The 23,508-nt window shown below is 45.3% G+C and overlaps 1 protein-coding gene and 1 long non-coding RNA gene across 3 annotated transcripts; one reads left to right on the top strand and one right to left on the bottom strand.

Moving 5' to 3' along the window:
* Positions 1-8,471: 8,471 nt before the first annotated feature.
* Positions 8,472-12,115, top strand: LOC309363848. Its single transcript, XR_014165609.1, has 2 exons — positions 8,472-8,529; positions 11,758-12,115. It is a non-coding gene; the product is annotated as an uncharacterized lncRNA (long non-coding RNA).
* An 83-nt stretch (positions 12,116-12,198) lies between these two features.
* Positions 12,199-15,029, bottom strand: HOXD1 (homeobox D1). 2 transcript variants are annotated; one of them, XM_081898924.1, is made up of 2 exons: positions 14,319-15,029; positions 12,199-13,337 (listed from the first exon to the last, which is right to left on the bottom strand). In XM_081898924.1, the coding sequence occupies exons 1-2, from the start codon at positions 14,845-14,847 to the stop codon at positions 13,006-13,008; spliced, it is 861 nt and encodes a 286-aa protein (XP_081755050.1). In that variant the 5' UTR covers positions 14,848-15,029; the 3' UTR covers positions 12,199-13,005. The 2 variants fall into 2 exon arrangements, with proteins under 2 accessions (XP_081755050.1, XP_081755049.1); XM_081898923.1 differs by having other exon boundaries at positions 12,199-13,340; positions 14,319-15,022.
* Positions 15,030-23,508: the final 8,479 nt, after the last annotated feature.

Consider the following 23,508-nt stretch of genomic DNA (forward strand, 5'->3'; position numbering starts at 1 on the left):
CTAATAATAGCTTGAGTTTGGAAGATGGAAGCAATCTGGAGTCATGTTGTGCCTTTAAAGAAGAAGAATTTTGATTGTGATTAGAAGAAGAAGAAAATATTTTCATTAAAAAATAATGTATACATAAATATAATTAAAGAGCATCCTACACATATATAATTATACTAATGCAAAAGTGCTGTGTCATCCTGAAATGTATTGCTCCAATACATCACAAATAAAGTCAATCGCTCTAAAAATCCATTTAGCTGATCATAAATTGTTCTTCTATAATATGTTAATTTAGACATTGTTGCAACAATCCATATTCTGACTATGGCATGTGTCGATTTAGCATTACAGGACTGCTGGTGGCTGATTTCACATAATTTCGGTTCTCCAAAATTTCATCCGTCTGTTCAGCATGTATCTGAAGCTACATCACAATAATATACAAAGTTGTTTGCAATGGGTATTTTTAGAAAAAGCCACCCTGAATAACATTAAATTGTTTGTGTTTGTTTGTGATGTGTGGCCATTTGGCTGGCCTTATGGGTGTTTATTCCCTTTGCTGTCACTATGGAACTTCTCCCCACTGAGTTATCCACCATTGGCCTGTCAAATGTGTCTTTTAAGTCTGACTGCCACATGGGAACAATGCAAAGGAACAACAAATGATTTAATAGTTTGGCAATCTGCTTATTGCTTGTCCATCCTCCTCCTCCTCCAAGGATATCCGAATGTGTGCAAGAAATAGTCATTATTCTGGATCATCTGAATGTGTATGAAAACAAACATGCCTTTAAGCCCCCTTCCTTTTATCTGGCACATCTTCAGTCGTTGCAATCTCAAAAGCAGTTGCACAATAAAACCTAGCCCACCCTTTTACAGGAGGAGTAAAGCCACCATAGGGTCACCATGTGTTTTTACAGGGATGATGTGTAGCAGCTGCCTATTATTTCACTGTGTGTTCACTGCTCAAAGATGCTTCAGGCAGTTGGGGAATCGTTGCTAAGTGTTCTTGCGGAGAAATAAATGTGATGGGTTTCACTTACAAACAGGGGTGACAACTTGAATAAATATGGGGGGGCGGATTAGCCCCACTCTGCATAATCTATCACATGACACAGTACACACACAATTTGAATGGCAATGCCTATCAACCTTTTAGGTGGGGCCCTCAAATATTTTATGGGTTGGGTCAAAGACCCCTCATTCCCTAATAATAATAATAATAATAATAATAATAATAATAATAATAATGTGTTTGTTTATTTATACCCCACCCATCTGGCTGGGTTTCCCCAGTCACTCAGGGCGGCTGCCAACAGAAATATTAAAAATACATTAAAACATCAGACATTAAAAACTTCCCTAAACAGGCCTGCCTTCAGATGTCTTCTAAAAGCTAGATACAGTAATACCTCGGGATAAATACGCTTCAGGTTGAGCACTTTTGGGTTGCACTCTGCAGTGACCCGGAAGTAATGGAGCGCGTTACCTCTGGGTTTCGCCGCTCGCGCATGCGCAGGTGCTCAAAATGACGTCACGCACATGCGCGGAAGTGGCAAAACGCGGCCCACTCACACACAGACGTGCAGTCACGTCTTATGTTCTGTTCCGGATGCGAACGGGGCTCTGGAACAGATCCCGTTCGCATCCCGAGGTACCACTGTAGTTGTTTATTTCCTTGACATCTGATGGGAGGGCGTTCCACAGGGTGGGTGCCACTACCAAGAAGGCCCTCCACCTGGTTCCCTGTAACTTTGCTTCTTGCAGCAGGGATGTTAAATTGTTAATATGTGAAAGTAGCAGTGATGAAACTTTCTTCACTAGGCACCTTGACGTATTTTGAGCCATTTTGGGGTACCACCTGATAGCGGCACACTTATTTGTTAGTAAGCGCCGTTGAAGTCAGTGGGGATAAGTGTACATTGAATTGAGGTGCACACACTGTGTTTAATCCAGTTTACCGGTTTAATCAATGTATGTCACAATCAATGTTCAGATATTACTTGCCCTGGAAACTATTTGAGCCAATCAGCTGAGGAACTTGAATGTTTCACTTAATTTTCCCAGCTAAAATGACAAATTTGTAACAATTAAGTGTCCAGATGGGATAAATTCAAGTGCTTTAGTTTAACTGGACTTTAGAGCAGGCTGCCCTTTTCATTAATAACTCTGCACCAATCTATCATGGCTTAAAGAATCTTGAAAAGACTAGTTTGCTGCAGAGAAATTTATTTTAGGATGCTTCCAGATGACCTGTTTATTGAGCATTCATTTCAATTTGTTTGCAGGGAGGTTTGTTTCACTTGCCGGGAGGTTAGACAACGTTGTGTCAAAGCACGTGTCATCCCACACTTCACAGTGGTTTCCCATCATTTTCCTTGTCTCAAAAAGTCTGATTTTGGAGGGAAGTGGAATTGTTGTACAAAAGCTACAAAAAATATTAACAGTCTGGAAACAGCTGTAATCCTAGTGACCCTCAACATACGACTATGTACACACTATACCTTTAAACTATATTTGTTAAGTTCTCATTCCACTTTGCTTTGGAAGGAATCTCATTAAATACTGCTCCATATTCTGTAGTTGTTGATTTTTTTAATGATGGCCAATAAATAATTTCCAGTTAATCTCATTCTGGAGATTGGTCCTTGTGAATCCAGATTTGACTCGTCCAGGCAAGAATCTCTTTAGCTGGTGAGCTGCCAGACACTACAACTCACTGGGTACACACTGTGTCACTGAGTTCTTCATTCACAATCATTTCACAAAGGCAGAAACTAAGGTAAGGAAGGGAACAACTGATTAGGGCAGTGGAGGAGGTAATTGATTGCATTTTACTAAGATACTCAGAGTAGAGCCATTAAAGTCATGGCTAACTTAAATCCATTGTTTACAGTGAGTCTACTCTGCGTATGACTTAGATGCAAATATACCTTTGTCATCTTGTTACTTATATAGTGTTACATTATAGAGTACTCTAATGTAGCACTAAGTAACAAGTCTCAACTTGTTGGTCAAGTGTCTCTGGAGAACCTCAGACCTCTATCACGGGAAACCCCAAGATTCTAGTCATCCTATCTATCTCTCTGTTTTCATCTCTCTCTCCTTCTACCTTTGTTATGTACTGAGCTGAATCCTAGAACAATAGGATCCAGAATGCAGCAGTCTGATTGGTCCACAGGAGCCACCCAATCCAGCTCCTGGTGGAAGTGAATCAGCGACCTGATTGGCCTGCAGGAGCAGCCCATCAGGCTCCTGGATGAAGTGAATCAGCAACCTGATTGGCCTGCAGGAGCAGCCTGGAAATAGCCAATCATGCGGGGCCCATTGTGTAAATAATGTATATATAGCTAGACGTTTTGGGGAATGTTTCAACCATTGCTACTATGAGCTGAATAAAGAGCATGAAATTCACACTCAACTCTGAGTACAGTGGTACCTCGGGTTAAGAACTTAATTCGTTCTGGAGATCCGTTCTTAACCTGAAACTGTTCTTAACCTGAGGTGCCACTTTAGCTAATGGGGCCTCCCGCTGCCACCGCCACACAATTTCTGTTCTCATCCTGAAGCAAAGTTCTTCACCCGAGGTACTATTTCTGGGTTAGCAGAGTCTGTAACCTGAAGCGTCTGTAACCTGAAGCTTCTGTAACCCGAGCTACCACTGTATATTTCAACCTTCTTTTTTCTTTGTCTGCTGTCCATCAGTCCATCCATTTGCTTGTTCTATCTCTCCCTGTTTTTGCTCATAAGTTTATTGCTGAAGCAAATTACGACAACTCTCAGAGAATGGTCCTCACTCTAGCCGGTGTCGTGGTAGAAAGGACCTTCTACTTCTGTACTAAAAAGAAAGGCAGTTCTCTGCATGTGGACTGGTTTGTTCAGATGTGATACGTGGTTTTATATAAGGCTGCTTCAGTGTTTATGCAAGTGGAAACTTACAGTATATTCCCATCATTGGAAAAGTGTTGCAGTTAGAAGAGGTACTTAGTCCTACGATTCAGTACTCTTGTGCTGGCAAAACATCTAGGAGGGAAGGGGTATTTCTTTATCTTGATAAGCTCAATTGCCACTGATATTTCCTAAACCCTGGAAGCTCACATATCACTGGGTTGTTTCGGGGTGTTCTAAATGTTTTGTTGTCTTTTAATGTGAAAATATATGCACTTCTCCATACCTAAAATGTTCCCCTCGTATTCAGAAACCACAGCCTCATTTCTTATTTGCCCTGTTACATTTCCATACCAATAGGCACTCAGTCACTCAAATTTGCTATTAAAGCACATTATGTTTGGAGGTAAGATCTATTGATACAAATGGAACGTACTTTTGCAGGAGCTTGCTTATTGTTTCTATGCTCCTGGCCTGCGTTTCTCACTTCATCTAGTGGTCAGATTGCTTTACTAAATTATCTACAATCTTCAGGCATCCCTAATTATCATTTTGAGTCTTTTCTTATCTAGAGTGTCCTTGATTCTGTATAACATTGGAGAGTGATCTGGTAAGATATAAGAAAGCTGTAACATAAAATAGCTTTTTTTAAAAAAGAGCTTCTGGGGAGGGGAAGTAAGACCAAACAACTAGACGTTATAGACTTATAAACATGAGAATCAAGAGGTGTTAAGAACTCACAGAGATGATGGCAGAAGCCTTTTCTGTGAGTTCCGATTCCATTGAGAATTCTGAGCCAGGCTTTCATTCCTTGCAGCATAACCTACAACCGGCTTCCAATTGTTTGGCATCCGTAGAACATATGCGGCACCCAACTGCTGGGCTTAATGTTGTATGAATTGAATGCTAGACCCTTATCTATCATTTATTTGTCTCATGTGTATATGCCCATATATATTACAGACATTTTTAATTTAATTATTCAGGAATTGGCACGTGAGTTGCATTATCTCATTCCTCTGGGTCCCCCTCACTGACAGAATAATGCAAAGGAGCAGTAGCTAACACTTATACACTTTGGGTTGTTCATCAGGAAATAAGGCCTCATTAAACTGCCTGTATCACACAGCAAGAAATTATCCTTAAGGAGTGCCTGGCATCGAAAGCCTCTCTCATCCCTTATCCCTTCACCGGCTGCTGTAAGAAAAGTTGCGTGGCTCAGTCATAATTTACAGGCAAGTCTCAATATTTGGGCTGTGTCATTTTGATGGATATAGAGCTGTCCCCACTACAAGGTCAACATGTGTATCTGTTTATTCGGGGAAATATATGGCACGAGGGGGGGAGAGCGGCATGTCAGAAGGCTCTTTCTCAGTTTGAGGCTTCCTTCTCTGCTTACTGGGTGGCCTTTGGCAAATTCCTGTATTACAGCTTTCCCTTCTTTCTCCAAAATGTAAAATGGGAATAATGGCAACCTTTCTCTAGGAAGATGTACAAAATGAAGTCTGTGCAACAGTCTCAGTAAAGGTGGTACAGTGGTACCTCAGGTTACAGGCGCTTCAGGTTACAGACTCCGCTAACCCAGAAATAGTACCTCGGGTTAAGAACTTTGCTTCAGGATGAGAACAGAAATCGTGCGGCGGCGGCAGCTAAAGTGGTACCTCAGGTTAAGAACAGACCTCCAGAATGAATTAAGTTCTTAACCCGAGGTACCACTGTATATAATAGTCACAGTCAAGAAATAGGCCCTTCTGCACAAAACAACTGAAATGAACAGGAACTCCAAGGAAGAACTGTCTGAGCTCACCAAGTTTTACGAGCTATCAGTTCTCAGTTTTGTCCACTTTATTTCACCATAAGGGAAAGTGGAAGGCTGCAGTCCTATACATATTTACTTTGAAGTGAGCCCAACGGAGGGACTTCCTTCAGTGTAGAAATGAATGGGTTTCCACTCTTGATCTGAGAGCTGGCCCATGACAGCCCACTATTGATAACGTGTCTACTATGTTCTTGCGCTATTTCCATTCAATGGTGCTTGTGCAAAAGAATAGCCATGCTAGGTAAAGGTAAAGGGACCTCTGGCCATTAACTCCAGTTGTGGCCGACTCTGGGGTTGCGGCACTCATCTCGCTTTATTGGCCGAGGGAGCCGGCATACAGCTCCAGGGTCATGTGGCCAGCATGACTAAGCAGCTTCTGGCAAACCAGAGCAGCGCACGGAAATGCCGTTTACCTTCCCGCCGGAGCGGTACCTATTTATCAACTTGCACTTTGACGTGCTTTTGAACTGCTAAGTTGGCAGGAGCAGGGACCGAGCAACGGGAGCTCACCCTGTCACAGGGATTCGAACCGCCAACCTTCTAATCAGCAAGCCCTGGGCTCTGTGATTTAACCCACAGGGCCACCCGTGTCCCAATAGCCATGCTAGTAAGTGATAATTTGTAGTTATTAGACTCCAGCAGCATCTGAATGGTACCACATTAGCTTCCCCACTTTATATTATTTCTACAGTTCTGTTAATTATTTATTTTTTAAGCTTCTTTGATTAGAAATTATAATATTGATTTCATGATACATCCTTTTTTCATTATTATTACTACTATTATTATTGATGATGATGACATTAATCACAGAGTAAAACCCAGTGAAATCAATGAGCTTGAATAACTTGGGTTTACTCTGAATATGACTAATGTTGGAGATCATCCTTTTTTGTATTTAAATTGCCTGTCGCTGTTTCACTATGTTCTTGTTCATTTGATATGTTCATATGGATATATTGACTAACCTGTCATTTACCTCTCTTGTGCTTTATTATTGTTGTGACCTGCTTTGAACTCAACTTTCTTCTTGGAAGAACAGCACACAAAAATCAAAACAAATCATCATTTGGCAAAAGATGTATATATGAGCCATAAAAGTGGCGAGATAAGAGCATCCCAATGGATCTTCGAAGCTTAAAGCAATCATTTTCAAAGAATATTGTTAGAATGTTTATAATACATGAATTTCTGAGTGGTTTTGGAGACTTGAGACTGGTCTATAGAAAAGCAGAGAGGAAGCAACACAGAGATTTCCCAATGCTCCCCAACCATTATCTCTAGATACCAGGAAGGCAGAAGAGCATCATTCTGTCCTTAGATCTATTCGCTATTCATCAATTCAATAGAAACTCAACAGATTCCAATTATAATAATTCTCTTACTGTGTGGAAGTTACCTAACAATGTCACTCAGCAACTGTCAATGACTCCTGGACTCTAGAACCTACAATGACTTCTAGCCATTCTCTGGCTGAAAGCCAATCGTTACCTGATTGTGACTTCCACAACAGCCTGTCCACTGCTGGAAACAAGACACTGGGCTGCACGGTCCATTAATCTGATCCAACACAGCTCTTCTGTTTGAGGGATGTCAAATTTTCCAGCTAACCTAACACTAAGCTAGTTGAAACACATTTACAAAGCACTAATGAAGCACTTCTCTGTGGGCCACAACACTTAGCATAAAGAAATTCCCCTTATTTCACTGGGACTTGTTCCAACATGTGTGCTTATGACTGTAGCCTTAGTGTGGGGTGGGGGTTAAGTGCTTCAGAGCTTCTGGAAGCAAAGTGCTTCAGTGGGCACTCTGGAGAACCATCTCTCCCATCCTGCCTTGAGGTCAAAGAGTGAAGAAAGATACCCTCAGGGTAATAGGAAATAGCCTAGAGTCTAGAGTGGCTGTAGGCAACTGTGAGCAGCTGATCAGGTGGGCACTTTGTAGGGAGCTACAGTGCTGCATGCCACCCTCCCGTTCTCATAACCATCTTTGTGCCTATGTGTCTTCCACTTGGGAACCATAAAGGCAAAAAACAGTAAGGTGAATCAAATGGGGAAAAACCAAGCAAGGAATTCATTGAGCCACTGGGCAAATAGCAAACCAAAAATAATCCAGGGTATTTTGCCAGCCCAAAGGGGACGCGGGTGGTGCTGTGGGTTAAACCACTGAGCCTCTTGGGCTTGCCGATCAGAAGGTTGGCGGTTCGAATCCCCATGATGGGGTGAGCTCCCGTTGTTCGGTCTCTGCTCCTGCCAACCTAGCAGTTCGAAAGCACCTCAAAGTGCAAGTAGATAAATAGGTACCACTCCGACAGGAAGGTAAATGGTGTTTCCGTGTGCTGCTCTGGTTCGCCAGAGGCGGCTTAGTCATGCTGGCCACATGAAGCTGTCTGCGAACAAACGCTGGCTCCCTCAGCCTACAGAGAGAGATGAGCGCGCAACCCCAGAGTCAGTCATGACTGGACCTAATGGTCAGGGGTCCCTTTACCTTTAAAGATGTGCCATGTATGAACATATGAAGCTGTCAGGCCATTGGTCCATATAGTTCAGTGTTGTCGATGCTGACTGGAAGCAGCTTTCTGGGCTTTCAGAATGGGGTCTTTCCCAGCCTCACCTGGTGCTACTAAGAATTCTACCCTGAGCTCCATAAACTCCCAAGACCCCTCTCAGTTCTTCAGAGTGCATCGCGCTACATCAGCATTCCTAACAATATTGCCACCCTAAGCAACTGCTTGAGCTCTTTATGCAGTTAGGCTTGGCCCTGGCCAAGGAGTATTGAAGTGAATCCAAACATCTCAGCACTCCCCTGCTTTGTCAGTGTTCCATTGTGAGGTACCTACCAAGCCATTTTCAATAGGTCTGCTGTAGCATTGTGGTAACAGGGCTATTAAGCAGCTGCAGAGAAACAAAATGAGGAATGTGCTGGCTGTACAGCCTGTCACACGGTGAACCCCTTTTGATTACATACCCTCCAACATTTCTGCGATGAAAACAGGGACATCCCATTCCATAATGATAGCTTTACTATTTATACCCCACACATCTTACTGGGTTGCCCTAGCCACTCTGAGCAGTACAATACTTAACTAACTGAGGTTCTGCCCCCAACATAAATCCTGGCTATGCCTATGTCACAGAATCCTATATTTGTAGAGTGGGAAGAGTTAACCTTTAAAGTAGCACAAGACACTTCATTTGTGTAGCAACTTTATTTTATTTCATCAGTTTTATATCCCACAATGTAAATACAATCATAAAACTTTTTTAAAAACAAAAAAACAAACAGCATTATCATCCACAGTTTGAAGACAAGAAGCAGCAGAGTCAGTAATAATACCCACTATATCCCAAAGTCCTGAGCAAATAAAATAGTTTTCAGATTACACCTCTATACTGCTAGTACAGGGCACAGTTGGATTTCACTCCTACTGGGGGAGTCAGAGACACCCCATCGTTGTCATCATGGCCATGAAGTCCTGCCCTGGACAAAGCAAGGCCGTCCCAACACGGACAGTGAAGTCTCCTAATAGGATCCTCCAAAACCACATTGTAAACTACCTCCTGTGGGGGCAGTGGGAGGGGGAGTACATTAACAGCACCATTGTTTTCTTACCCAGCACCAAATGCAGACCCTCACACCCAGCTCCCAAGTCGGCAGATTTCCTAATGAAGAAGATGGAAGCTCTATGTATTGATTGCAATATCCCACCTCCCAGCCCTCCAGTCTGCACAGATGGGGTACTGAATATCAAGCTGGGCAAAGCTGGGTGAAGTCCACACACACGCCCCAAAAAAGTTGGCCACCCAAGTTTCTGTAATGCAGCCAAATCGGCCCTTTAACCCCCTGTCATCTTGCAACTAACTGAGATCTTATTGTGGACTGGCCTGGAGACACCAGAAGCAATGACAGAGAGAAAGGCAGGATGAGATTTCGACTAAACATTAGGAAGAACTTTAGGGTGGCCTCTTTGAAAGTGGAATGGACAACCTCAGAAGGTCTTGGTGGATGCTCCTTAAATGGTGGTTATTTTTTAAAAAACAGAGGTAGATGGTCACCTGCCAGCAACTTTTGCATTGTAGGGGGTTGGATGAGCCTTGGTGCCCCCTATCAGTGCTATGGTTTTATGTGGGGCAAGATAGAGAGGGCAACAGGCTTAGCCCTTCACTTCTTGACATCTGAGCTCAAGCCAGCACCTTTACTCCCGAGGTTCCACGATTGGGCTTATACTCCAATGCCTTTTCCACCTGTGCTCCTCTCATAGGAAACACTGGCAGGAGAGGGAGCCCACCCTCTCGCATGAACTCTGTTTGACCCCTCTTCCTTCAAGGGCCTAAGACGGCATGAAAGCAGTCGTATATTTTACAATATATTTCCCTGCACATAAAAGCCCTTTTCCCTGCTGCATTTAGGCAGACATCGCGCGGGCTCTTTGTCTGCTCTTTGCCTCTCCCAGCGATCAGAATGATCAGGTTGTGCTCCAGGATTTTCCCTAAATTAAAACAAAGCCAACGGTATACGGTGTCTGTAATTTCAAATTTGAAGCTGAAGTCCTAAGCTAGAGGCAACGCGAACCTAAACGAGGTTTCTCAGAAGCAATTATTTAATTTAATAAATAATAAATAATAAAAATAATAAAAAATCTGGCGGGGTTGCTCCAGACACTCTGTGAGGCTCCCAACACGTATAAAAACATAATATAACATCAAGCACTGAAAATTAAGTTAAATGGGTACGTTTAGGATTGCAACCGTACTCGATGATGTCCCCTCCGAACACAGTAAGACAAACCTCTCCATAATTTGCTTAGGATCGTGCTGTGCGTGTGACTATAAGTAGCAGTCAGATCATCCCACCTCTTTCTAGAAAAGGTTGTGCGCCAGCTTTTGCTTGCTAGAGTTTTGCTTGCTATAGAAAAGGTTCCAACGAACTAAGGCAATGGGGTGTGAAAGATCGAAGAGCTTCTTCCAGGTGTGACTGGCCTCCAGCCATGGGCGTACCTACCCATGATTTTTGAGGGGGGGGCAGAACCTCAATTGGTTTTGATTGATTTGGGGGCGGCAGCTGCCCCTGCCCGCCCCCCGGCTACGCCCATGCCTTCAGCAGCAGCGGAGGAACGGATTCCCCTCTGGTGCCCCCAGATGCTGCGAGTCTGCTCAAGTTTACTCGGAAGTAAGTGCCAAACGGATCCGCTTGGACCTACTTCCGCTGCGACTGCAAGCCTGTGCCAAAATACTTGGATTTGAGATTTTTTTCCCCCTAATGGTTTGGAAATAGGTTAGTGATAGTCAGCGTTAATATCCAAGGATTTGGACTTCCTTACACGAGGCATGAGTCGTGCCGCTCTATAGAACCCTTCCCTTGGGGGCAGACCTTAGTGCCCCTCCAAAGGAACATTGCCATCTCCAAAAGCCCTGGAATGGGAACCCAGAGACCCCTTGAAAACCTGAGTCTGGCATGGCTCCTTCTTTTAAAAAATGACTAGCATTCAGTTGTTGATGCACAGATGCCTTTAGAAATCATCATCATCAACAACAACAACAACAACGGTATAACTAAACGACATATGGGGTTCCCAGTCAAACTTTATTCTTAAATTTCACTTTTTTCTTAAAGTCATGGTCTTCATTTAAAACAGGATCCGATCCCCACCCCCACTTTGCATGTTTACCTGAGACACAATGTTTTATTCCCGTACATCAGTCATGGGTTGCTTCCCCCAAAATATTAAGGCAGGATACATTATTTAACTGACACCGCCCTATATTCATACACAAAGAGAAGTGGGGGGGAGGGAGAGGCTGCAGATCCTAACCCCGTTACCTGGTAGTAACCTCCATTGAATCCAATAAGACTTACTTCTGAGTAGACATGGTTAGGATTACTCTGCGATTTATCTTCGAATTCCTAAGGGGCAATGTCGAAGACTTTGTACTAAATCAAGTGGCCAATATCGTAACTAGAAGGTCTTTACCAGGACACCAGTTTAAGATTATCCAAGTCTAGGAGTTACCTGGAAGTTATAATCAGAAGTGACCTTTTCTTGCCTCCTTACTCCTCAGCTCCCCGTGCCAACTTTGGTTGTTATTCCACAACCTTCTTTTCCACTTCTTTTTATCACATGAAGGATCGCCATGAAAAACTAAAATAGGCCTCGCGAGGAGTTAAAGGAATGGAAGAAAAAACCTCGCGGGCTATTTGAGGAACTATAAAGAGAAGTTCTTTGTTTTGAGAAACCAGCTGAAAACTTAATTAAGAGAAGCATTTTGCTGAGCCAACACAAAACCAAAACCAAAAGCAAAGAGTGACAATCAATGGAAAGGGAGTCCATCCATCTCAGAATCTCTTTGCTTTGCTACATAACATTCAAGAAATTGCATTTATTAATGAATAATTAAAACCAGTATTTATATTAAAAAAAACCGGCACATTAATTACACTGGAAACCCCCTCTTAAGCCAACGTGCTTATTGAAAGCCTCACTTGGTTGCGCCGGATGTTTCCGGAGAGCACAGATTTGTTTAGAACCACAGCCGAGCCCTCCAAAGCAAAAGGAATTCAAGTCCCGCACCACTGCTTTCTAGCTAATGATTGCGTTTACATGCAGGCACCTCGAAGCAGCAGCAATGGGAAGCCCTGGAGTATTTCAAAAGACATTTCGAACCAAGGCCTAACGTTTGAAAAGGAAAGTTTTTCAAAGGCGAGAGAGCAGCCCTTTTATGAAGCACATGGGTCTCTATCTTTGGTTTCTTTTGTACCACACACACACATACACACACACACACTCACTTGGGTTCTTTCCAAAACACATACAAAAAAAGGAAAACACACAAAGATTCAAAACAATCAGAGGTCTAGCTGAGCAAGCCTAAGGTCTTCTGCCCGTAGTATTTCCCACGAGACTTCCTCGTGAGTAAGCAAGCCTAAGGTCAAATAAACTCAGCAAGGCCAATCACAAAGTTTAGCAGCACACAGCGGCCTAAGAGCAGCTTTCCCTGAACTGCAAATAAATAAAATGTAAACAAGTCAGACGGTGCCATTTGTGCCTTGAGCGAGTTCTGCGTAAAAGCAGCAAACGTCCTTCATTCTACACGTGATAAAGCCAGCCTTTTCCCCAAGGGGAGTGCAACTACGTCAGTGCAATGATTGTCTTTCTAAATAAAACAAAGCAATCCCCTCGTCTTAGAATGTGCACGATTTAACACCATTCAGAGCTTTCGAATTTATCTGGAGTTTTTGTTGTTGCTTAATTCTCTTGAGTCTTTTCAGCCTCCTGCTGTTCCTAACGCCTCTCTGTGTTTCCACAGCCGTCAGGGCGAGCCCTTGGCTGGAGAAGAGGGAGCAGAACGCATCGCTGGCTGTGTCGGGCTCGACTCGGAGGTGGGGCTGTGAAAAGGCACCGCAGCGCAAGGGACGACCATCCCTTCCCGCTCCCTTTTCTTCTGTTTCATCCTCCGATTCTGGAACCAGATCTTCACCTGAGTGTCATTGAGGCCCAGGGATTTGGCGATCTCCACGCGTCGGGCCCGGGTGAGGTACTTGTTGAAGTGAAACTCTTTCTCCAGCTCCGTGAGTTGCTTGGTGCTGAAATTGGTCCGGACAGCACTGGGAGGGCTGGGAGATCCATAGGTGGAGAGCTTGCCTGCTATGGGGTAAGAAGAGAGTTAGGGAACTGTTAGGGAATTAATGCCCAAATCATGGGACCTGGCGCTGGTTCTAACCACACAGCGTCTGAACGCACCCAGGTCTGTTGATTAGAGCGTAGTGCTGATAACGCCAAAGTTTGCAGGTTTGATCCCCGTATGGGACAGCTGCATATTCCTGCATTGCAGGGGGGTGGACTAGATGATCCTCAGGGTCCCTTCCAACTCTACAGTTCTATGAAACCCGGATTGGCTTATGCTGAAGAACCGCCACGTGTGCTTGTTTTAACTTCAAAGTCAATGTGGCTTGACAAAGTGGGGATGCGCACCGTGCGCCACGTCAGTTGAACATGAATTATGTTAAGCAGTAAGAACCCCCCACCCCAAACGCGTTTCCTGGCTTTCAACCAGCTGCTCTTCCAAAGATATGCGCTTAGGGTCACAGCCTTAGAAGCAGGTAGATGGAAGCGATCCAAGTTCAGGAAAGGCTCTTTTACATCGGGGAAAAAGAAAGCCCCAGGTCCATGAGGTTCAAACGAGGGTTTGAACAAGTTTCCTTTCATTTCCCGCCAGATCTTAAAACCCTTTCCCATTGAATGGAAGAAAAGTACCGTCATCATCAGCAGAACTTGTTTCCAGAATGGAAGATTGCACAGGTACTAGGGAGTAAGCCCCACGAAGTTCAGTGGCGCTCACTTCCGAGTTAACCAGCGCAGAAGCAGGAGGGAGGTGGGACATGTTGGTTTCAGGCTCAGAACCCAGGACCCAAGGATGCCAACTTGAATAAAATATTGGGGGCCCAGGTAAGCCCTGCCCCGCATAATAGATCACAAAACGTGGCGCGCATACACTATTTTAATAGCAATGCCCATTAACTTTGGGGGGCGAAGGGACTCTTAAGAGTTGCCTCCTACGCTAGGACCCGAGTATTGGACAGCCCACAGCTCACTTGGCGCGCCCACCCAAGGCGCGACACTTACTTTTCGGGGGCGCGTTCCTCTTGACTTTCATCCACTCGAAGGTGCTGAGCGCGATCCGGGAGCCGGCCTTGACGCAGAAGTCCGAGGAAGGGGGCGGCGGGGGCGGCGCATCCTTGGCGCAAGGCTGGAAGGTGTCGCTGAGCGCGCCGTATTCCACTTGGAGGTAAGCGCCGCCGCCGCCGCCGCCACCCGCAAAGATAGACGTGGTGGCGTAGTGGAGGGGAGCGCCGGCCTCGTTTGGGCCGCCGGGGGCCGCGTAAGGCGCCTCGGGCCGGAGCAAGCTGTACTCTGCCGCCGCGAAAGCGCTGCGCGCCAGGGCGCAAGGCGCCAGCTGTTGCTGCGGTTGCGCCGAGCGCGGGGAGAAGTCCGGCAAGCTTCCTGCCGCCGGCGTGGGGTAGGCGCCTTCCCCGCCCGCGGACAGGGGACAGGGCGGCCGCAGAGCCACGCCACCGGGCTCGGAGCTCCCGAATTTGGTCGCCAAGCTCAAGCCATCTCCGCCCCGCGCGAGATACTCCAGGAAGGAGTTCATGGCGGGTCCCTGAGCAAGCGGAGAGCGCGCCGGAGAAGGGGCAGCAGGGCGACTACGAGGCAGCCACCGCGCCCGCTGCGCTCTCTGGACCACCTCCTCCTCCCTCAACCATGGTAAAGCCGGCTGGGAGGGTAAATAAGTGCCCTAATATAGAGCCAGGGGAGCTGGCACGTGCTCGCCGGCTGGCCAATGGGAGCCGCGAGTTAGGCGCGCGACCTGGGATGCAGCCGGCCCGTCCCGGGCATCACCAGCCACAACTTTGCCAACGGAGAAGATGATGCAGGAAGCAGCAGCAGCAGTAGCAGCGATGTGGGCGGGGGCACAGGGAGGTGCCTAGTCATGCCTAAGCCTCCGAGAAGGGTTAGGGACCCAGAGAGAGAGAGAGAGAGAGACCCCGGTAAGTGTGGTAAGAGATCCGTTTCTCTCATTAGCGCTGGAATGAGGTTGCTTTTACGGAGAGGGGACTCTGACCAAAGTTTGACTTTGTGCAAACGAGTCCATCGGGCGAGCCTTCTCAGCAAGGGATAAGCCGCTGGGACAAGGGATAAGGCGCGCGCGGAGGGCAAGGAGGGCTGGGAAGCAGCTGGGAGGGAGGGTAACTAACTAGTCCGCTTCCATTAAGCATCTCGCCCACCCCACCCCAAGAATGAATGGAAGAGTGCTCGTGTTCAGGCTCCAAGTCAGAGGTTATGCTAGGCTGGAAAATAAGTGAGAACTAGTCTGGTGTTAAGTTTAGGCGCGGGGAGAGAGAGGTCCCCTTGACCTGAAAGTAGATGTCAGTGAACTCTACAGAACTTGCTTTCAGAGTTAGGACGGGATTACCAGACAGAATCCTCTCTTTATCCGCTTGCCTTGACCCAATCTAATAGGAATGGTTATGAAATGAAATATTAATTTTAAAAGTGGGACTTTAATCCTGTTTAATGCTCACTGATGAATTTAGGTGCACCTAATAGGGTCGAAGCTCTAAGAATTGCTATAGCAATCATTTATCTTCTCCACCTCATAGGAGCCAACTCTTAGAGGCTGAGGTCCCTTCGTGTCCGTCCCCCCAATAAAATAGTTGAGGGACCCGAGCCCCCAAAGTTGATGGGCATTGCCATTCATGTGCGAGCGCCCCATGATGAATGCCGTGATTATGCAGGGCGGGGCTTACCGGACCCACCCCCGCAATATTTTATTCAAGTTGGCACCGCTGCCCCAGCTACACACACACATCCTTTGACACTGTTCTCTCTTAGGCAGTCCTCTATGCTAACTGATGAGCGAAAGGCTGAATAGTTAGTTCGGTTCCACCTCTGGCTTCGCTTCCCAAAGAGCGGATATCAAATAACCTCGGCTCGGGGTTCCTCCACCTCCAGGCTGACGAGCCTACAGTCTTCTTTGGGTTGACTTGGGAGTCAACCTGAACTTCTTGGAATTGCTTTCCTCGCGGAGCCTGAACAGGGCTGCGCTGAGCCAATTCTTCAGCAATCGCTCCCTCACTCCAGTTTGGGGCGGGGAGCTCCAAACCTTGGCGCGCTTCCGCACCGCTGCCGCCTTCCATCCTGCCCTGCCCGGCCAAAGACGGGTAAGCTCTCGTCCTGCCAGACTGGACATTAAGAAGGGACTCGAGGTTCTTCCGGAACATAATATAGCAGGTGCTTCCACTCTGCAGCAGCTGTAGTTCAAAGGGGAGTAGGGTGGGAGAAGTTCTCCACTCAGTCTAAAGTCCTGGGTCCTCCCTGTCGTGATGTGAACGGAAGCACTGTGGTTTCCAGTGAAACTAAGTTATTGGAGTGAGGGTGGTTCGCTGCAACCTTTTCCTTCTGTCTTTGCTCAGAGAACTGAAGCACATCATATCTCTCCCTCCCCCCCCCCACCCCCGCCGCCCCCGCGTGCGCTTTCGAATGCCTCTTTGAGCTAGGCTAAAAAGCATCCGGAAGCCAAAACAGACCAGGATGGTGTCAACAATGCGCGCTACTGTACGGAGCAGCTATTAATGGTCCTCGGCCAGCCAGTAAGTGCTCTGTGGGTCTTTGCAAGTGAATCTGAGGCCTCGCGATGTTAATGGGATTTCTTGTTTCCCTTGATAATAATAACAGCCTTGTTGCTTTAATGACTGCTTTCAGTTGGCATAGTAGAAAAGAAAGGAAGTGGGCTTACAAATGGCGAATTTTTTCCTCCCTCCCTGTTCTATTTGCGGGGGGGGGGGGCAGGCGGGGGTATTTTCCTGCTGCAGCAGAAAATTACTCCCTTCCCACCCAAAGTTTCAGATGATCATACTGTTACTAAACAGTAACAAAGTACTGGCTTTTCAAAGCATAATTCTGATGATGTCTAACTTCTACTTTGGAGTTGTGTTTGAATCCAGGCGTCTATGCAAGAAGTGTGGGAATGTTCAGGGAGGCAGGAGAGGATATATTGTTTATTAATATTCTTCCTAACTTACGCTAGCAAGTTCTATAATTTAACAAAGTAACATTCCCTTTTTAAACTTACACAGCAGATAACTTGTTGCTAGGCTTGCTTAAGTCTCTAAAATAAGTTTCCTGGTAATTCTCTTTTATTCCCTCCTAAAAAGAATAGACACGACACAGTCTTGGTATAAAATAGTTTACTCACACATTCTGTTCACAGATGGATCCCAGAAGTCAGACTTAAGTTACAAAATATATACGCTTGGAATCTATCCCATAAGGAGATAGTTCTTTTGTCCTCACTTGGCTGGAGGCCAAGAGAGCATCTCAGGCTGAGCAGCTGATGCTTCTACAATGAAAGCAAGATGGAGGAGAGAGAGAGAGATTATGGCCAGCCCTGTGCTTATGTTACCTGCGCAGGTAAGGTCACGCCCACCTCTGGTCACATGTGGAGGAAGTTTGTCCCAGCCTAGGAGGAAACAGGAAGTTCCAACTGGCTGGTACAAACATGGCCATTCTAGGAATGTTGTATTTGACTGCTCTGTGTTTCACATCCCACAAGAAGGACCCCCCCCCCTCAGTCTTTTGTATTTAAAATCAGTAGTTTCAGAAAAAGAAGAGCTGCCATTCACACCTGATTGAAAACCATGTCTTGGACCCTGCATAGAAGGCCTTCCCTGGAGAGGGATGTCTGCTTCAGTAGTAAGGGATATCACCCAGAACTTTACGGAACAATCTTACATTTACAGAGCAAAATATCTTCTTGAATTATATACCCAGCACATGGAACCCTACAAAAAGGCAATACAAGTGGACTCTTCGTGCCCTGGCTACAGCAAAAAGACTGATACTGATGAATTGGAAGAATAAACACAGACTTGCCATGGACAAATTCAATGATATTTGGAATCCATTCTTACAAATACTGCGATAGGTTAAGACAGTGCATTTTCTTTTTTAAAAAATGTTTAGGGGTACTCTCATTAGATTCACAAAATGTTTAGGGGTATGCGCCCCCTGCGCCCCGCCCCACCCCCGAATAAAAGCACTGGGTTAAGATCTGGTGAAGTACAATAACAACCTTGTAAAGTATACATTTTGGGAGTTTTCCCCCTCCCCACTTTATTTTCCCTTCTACATGGGATCTGTTTCTCTTTTTCTTACTCTCTTCTTTTATTTACGTCTCACAATGTTTAGTGCACATATAATTATGTACTTTTTGAACTTTCAATATATATATTTTTTTTAAAAAAGAAACAAAGAAAATATTAAACTGCATCTCAACGAAGCTTCCCAGGTTGATATCCAGTATCAACAATAAAACCTTAAAATCATCAATAAACATAAATAATTGGTCCAACAATTTTTAGCAGTACATAATTCTGTGGGAGTGTTCAGGGTGGCAGGAGAGGATTTATTGTTTATTAATATTCTTCCTAACTTATGCTGGCAAGTTCCTTTATGTAGGAGAGTTACATTCCCCTTTATATATACACAGCAGATACAGTATGTGGTTGCAGGCTCGTGTGAGCCTCTCACTATTATACAATTCAATCTGTCTCAGACTGAATTGTACGTTCCTGGCAAATTTCCTTTAATCCCTCTTAAAAGAATATAGACACAACAACCTTATTTAAAGTCAATAAAAGAAGTTTACTCACATCAGTTCACAGCTGGATTCCTGAAGGCAGACTTAGTTACAAATATGCACATGTGGAACTACCCCAAATGGGGGAATAATCCCAGTGTTTCTGCTAGCTGAGAGCTAGCAGAGCAGTCCTAGCTAGAAGCTGGTCAAACAAAGAAGGAAGTCAAAAAGAGGGAGGTGTGCTGCGTGACTTGTCCTTTTGTTACCTGGGCAGGTTAGGTCACGCCCACCTTCTATCACATGCAAAAGGAAGGATGCTCCAGCCAGGAGGAACAGGAAGTTTCGACTGGCTGGACCAAACATTCCCTCGCATGTCTTCTCTAGCATTACAAGGAATGCTGTACTTGTCTGCCTCTCATGGATCACATCCCACAAATTCCACAGCTAACGAAATAGCTAGCCATTTCACCAGTCCCTGAAGGCCAGGGGGAAAAGTGATATCAGTGAGGGAGTAGGCCATACCTCTAATGTAAGCAAGGTCTTCAATTGGGGTGCCATAACAGATAAAACCCTGCAGTGCCCCGCTGCAAAGGGAGCCGTGTCTATGAATGGAATAACCAGCAGAGCATGCTCAAAACCTCTCCGCCATAACTTCACATATGCTTGGCTGAGTGTACATATTGCAAAGTTCCGCTGTTGAGCACTGGTGAACTCTGTTTCTGATCAGTACTGCTATTTTATGAATGCAAACTTGGGATCAAGTCCTACTGAACACATTTCCTTTGGTGTAAACAATAAGATCAGACTATCAGTTAACAGAGCTTCTAAATCATAGAGGCATCACTTGTTTTTATAGTTTCTTGGCCTCTGTGGGTGCTCCTGCAGGGTAAGGAGCCAGCCTTATGCTGCAAGCCAATCACAGCTTTCAACTTGTTGCCGTACAAATAAGGCTGCAATCATAGGCAACCCTAGAGCCTAGCATGTATGGCTTGGGTTGAAAGCATGCTCCTCTCTAGATAGGCCTGGCCCACCCATGAGGTGGAATGAAGCAGCCACCTTAGGTGGCAGAAACCTGAGACAGCACCCACACGGGTGGCAGAGCAGGTGGCGTGGTGCAGCGGAGGCAGCGCCAGGGCAGGGTGGCACTTCCCATTTCACCTCAAGCAGCAAAATGGGACACACCTGTCCTGCCTCCAGAACTTATTGGACTTCAACTCAAGATGTCTTTGGATCATAGAAGCCAGCCTGGTCAGGGATGAAGGAAGTTCTAGCCCAGCAACAACTGGAGGGCCGCAGGTTCCCCCTCCCTGTTTTAGAGCAGGCATAGGCAAACTCTGCCCTCCAGATGTTTTGGGACTACAACTCCCATCATCCCTAGCTAACAGGACCAATGGTCAGGGATGATGGGAGTTGTAGTCCCAAAACATCTGGAGGGCCGAGTTTACCTATTGCAGTTTTAGAGTATTCACGTCAATGTAATTGCATTGCTATCTTTCCAACAACCTGTTATAAGGTCAGTATTATTATCCCCACGTGGAGCTGAGGTGGAGAGAAACTGGATTGTTTGAAGCCACCCAGTGAAATCATAGCAAACATGGGCATAGCCAGGATTTATGTTAGGGATGGCAGGAAACCCACCTGTCACCATCCTCTGTCTGGCTCATTTTCTTTTGACCCAAGGGCTCAGAAAAATCTGTCAAAATCTTCAGTCATTTGAAAACTAGCAAGTTAAATAAGAAACGAACAACAGGGAGTACCTTTCATGTGGTTAACGAGTGTATTTTGCAAAATTACAAAGAACTTGCTTTTTTATTTTTAAAAAAATATAAATTAAAACGAGATTTCTTGGATTTGCTGAAAGCCTTTTCAGCACTTCCTTCTCAAAATTCCTCTTTTCCCCAATGCAGCTTTTCTGTGCGCATTCAGTAAGCAAAGTCCATTGTCAGGTCTTTACTATCCAGAAGGTTCTGAATGACCATTCAATGGTACAAGTGACCTCAGTGAGCATTTCAGTTTCAAATATTATAATTATAATAATTTTAGTTAAGTGTTTTTATTTATTTACTTGATGGGGGGCAGCTCGCCCCCCTCCCGGGTACACCATGATAGCAAACATGAGATCTGAACCAATGATTCATTGAACTGCTGCTCAGACTCTTAGCCACTAAGCTATACCAGCTTCCTACTAAAGAGTGCAGCCCATTGAGCTTGGTTGGGAAATATTTCTGAATAATATGATTATGCCAAAAAGTCAATATAATGTGCGCACCCAGCAGCTTGTTTGTAAGTAGGGTCTGTAGCTTCGGGTGTGATACCATTTACTTCTAAAGCATTCCCAGTAGGCCCAGTTGAATGAAGGGGTTTTACGACTGTGGTCTGAAGTTTTGCAAAACTCTTCTGTCATTTCAGGCATTGGTGTCATTCTAGTGCCGAGGGGGATTGTTTTTCAAAGAAGTATATTCCAGCTGTCGTGGAAGTAAAAGAAACAAAAGGCCACATGATAGAGAGCACTTAGGTAGAGAAGTCGCTTGCAGCGTGTATTGAAGAAGACTTGGCTCCGCAAAGGACCCTTCCCATTTACAGAAAGGTAGCCTCCATCCTTGTTGCAAACCCGGCCCTACCATGAGGAAAGTGATGCTGCCTCAGGCAGCTGATTCTGGGTGTCATGAAAGGGAAGCAAATTGCTAGTTGTTTAATTCTCTTCCTATTGTACTTGTACTGCCTGAGGACTTCTGGGATTTTCCACCTCCAGTGCCAAAATAACTCAACTACTCTTGGGTCCCTTGCATCTTGTGGTGGGCCGAATTTGTTCCTCTGCGTGAGACACACAATGTCTTGGTCCAGCCTTGAAGAGCAGGGTGGGTGAAAATGCGAGCAAAGCTGCAAAATGAGTCTAGAAACAACCATTCATGTTGGGGGGAACTCCATATTGAATGCTGGTAGAGGCTAGGTGAAACCACACTGCATTCTATTGCCATGGTGACTGATACCCATTGGGACTGGTAGGGCAGAAGACAGAGAGCCCAACAGTAGGTGAAGACAGAGAGCCAACATCAGACAGAGCCTACTAACTCTAGGCTGGCCCCCATCCTCCTCTTTTCATGAGTTCTACAGGGGACAACTCCTACTGGTTTCTCTGTCTTGTGATTCCTGATAGCAAAAGAATTTCAGAAATAGACTTAGTTGGTCTCTAAGGCGCTACTGGAAGGAATTTCTTTATTTTATTTTATTTAGTTTCAATCTAATGCATGTTTGCTTAAAACTTCCCACAGCTCATTCGCACCCGTGTCTGCTTAAAACTGAACCCCGTTTTGTTCAGTGGAGTTTACTCCCAGGTGAGTGATTATAGAGTTGAAGCCTCACTGTGTAAATGGGGCTTACTTATAGGTAAATGTGCATGGATTGCAGCCTTACAATGTGATCCCACTCAGTAGTAATCCCACTATGGGTTACAGTGCTAAATACACTTACATGCAAGTAAACCTCACTGAACTCCATGGGACTTATTTCTGAGTAAGCATAAATAACATTAGCAAGTTGGGTCCCTTTGTGTCCCATCCAGCCAGAGCTGGCCCAATGCAATTTGGCACCTGCAGCAAACCACAAAATGCCGTCTCCCTCCCCACCAGAAAGAAGGGGTGAGCGAAAATTGACATTGGGAACAAGGGAGGAATAAGGATCTACCTTGGGATCTGCTGCCCCTGGGGATCCTGCTGCCTGAGACGGTCACCTCACATTGTCTCTCATGGGCGGACTGTCCCTGCTTCCAATTCTGTGATTTTAAGCTAAGAAGATATAAACTAGCTGACTTAACTAACTTAACTAATTTATCATTCAAATTGTTCAAAAGGAGACACACACACACACACACACACACATTTGTAACTTAGTGTGGGGGTACATTATTATTATTTATTTTATAATGCATACAAAGCACGTAAACACTTCTAAGTGCTGTACATATATTGGAAGATAAGCCATTAGTCCTATAAAAAAAGAGGTAAAGGACCCCTGGATAGTTAAGTCCAGTCAAAGGCGACTATGGGGTTGTAGCACTTATATCTTTTTCAGGCCGAGGGAGCCAGATTTTGTCCACAGACAGCTTTTCCGGGTTGGTGTGGCCAGCATGGCACAACAGAACACCATGACAGAAACCAGAGCACACGAAAACGCCATTTACCTTCCCACTGCAGCGGTACCTATTTATCTACTTGCACTGGCATGCTTTCGAACTGCTAGATTGGCAGAAGCTGGGACAGAGCAATGGCAGCTCACTCCATCGCAGGGATTCAAACCGCTGAGGTTCTGATCGGCAAGGCCAAGAAGTTCAGTGGTTTAGATCACAGTGCCACCCACGTCCCTAGTCAAAGTAGTAGGTGAAATTTGTGTCCATATTCCTACTTGTGCTATGAAATTCGCTGGATGACCTTGTCTCTCACAGAGTTGTTCTGAGGGTAAGATGAGGTAGCCTTATACTCATTTGAGAATGAGGGACATAAATATGATTAAAGCACTGAAAAATAAAGATGGCATCTCAGACCGGATCATTTTTCAAGCTGCCCATTCTTACTACTTTATAGCGTTGCCTGTTACCATTGCCTAACTGTAGGGAAATGAACACCAGGGTGCAGCTCTCTTTGAAAACAATGCCCTACTATATAATCCTTGACTGCT

Source organism: Podarcis melisellensis (assembly GCF_964234715.1).
Source record: "Podarcis melisellensis genome assembly, chromosome: 1".
NCBI classification, from domain to species: domain Eukaryota; kingdom Metazoa; phylum Chordata; class Lepidosauria; order Squamata; family Lacertidae; genus Podarcis; species Podarcis melisellensis.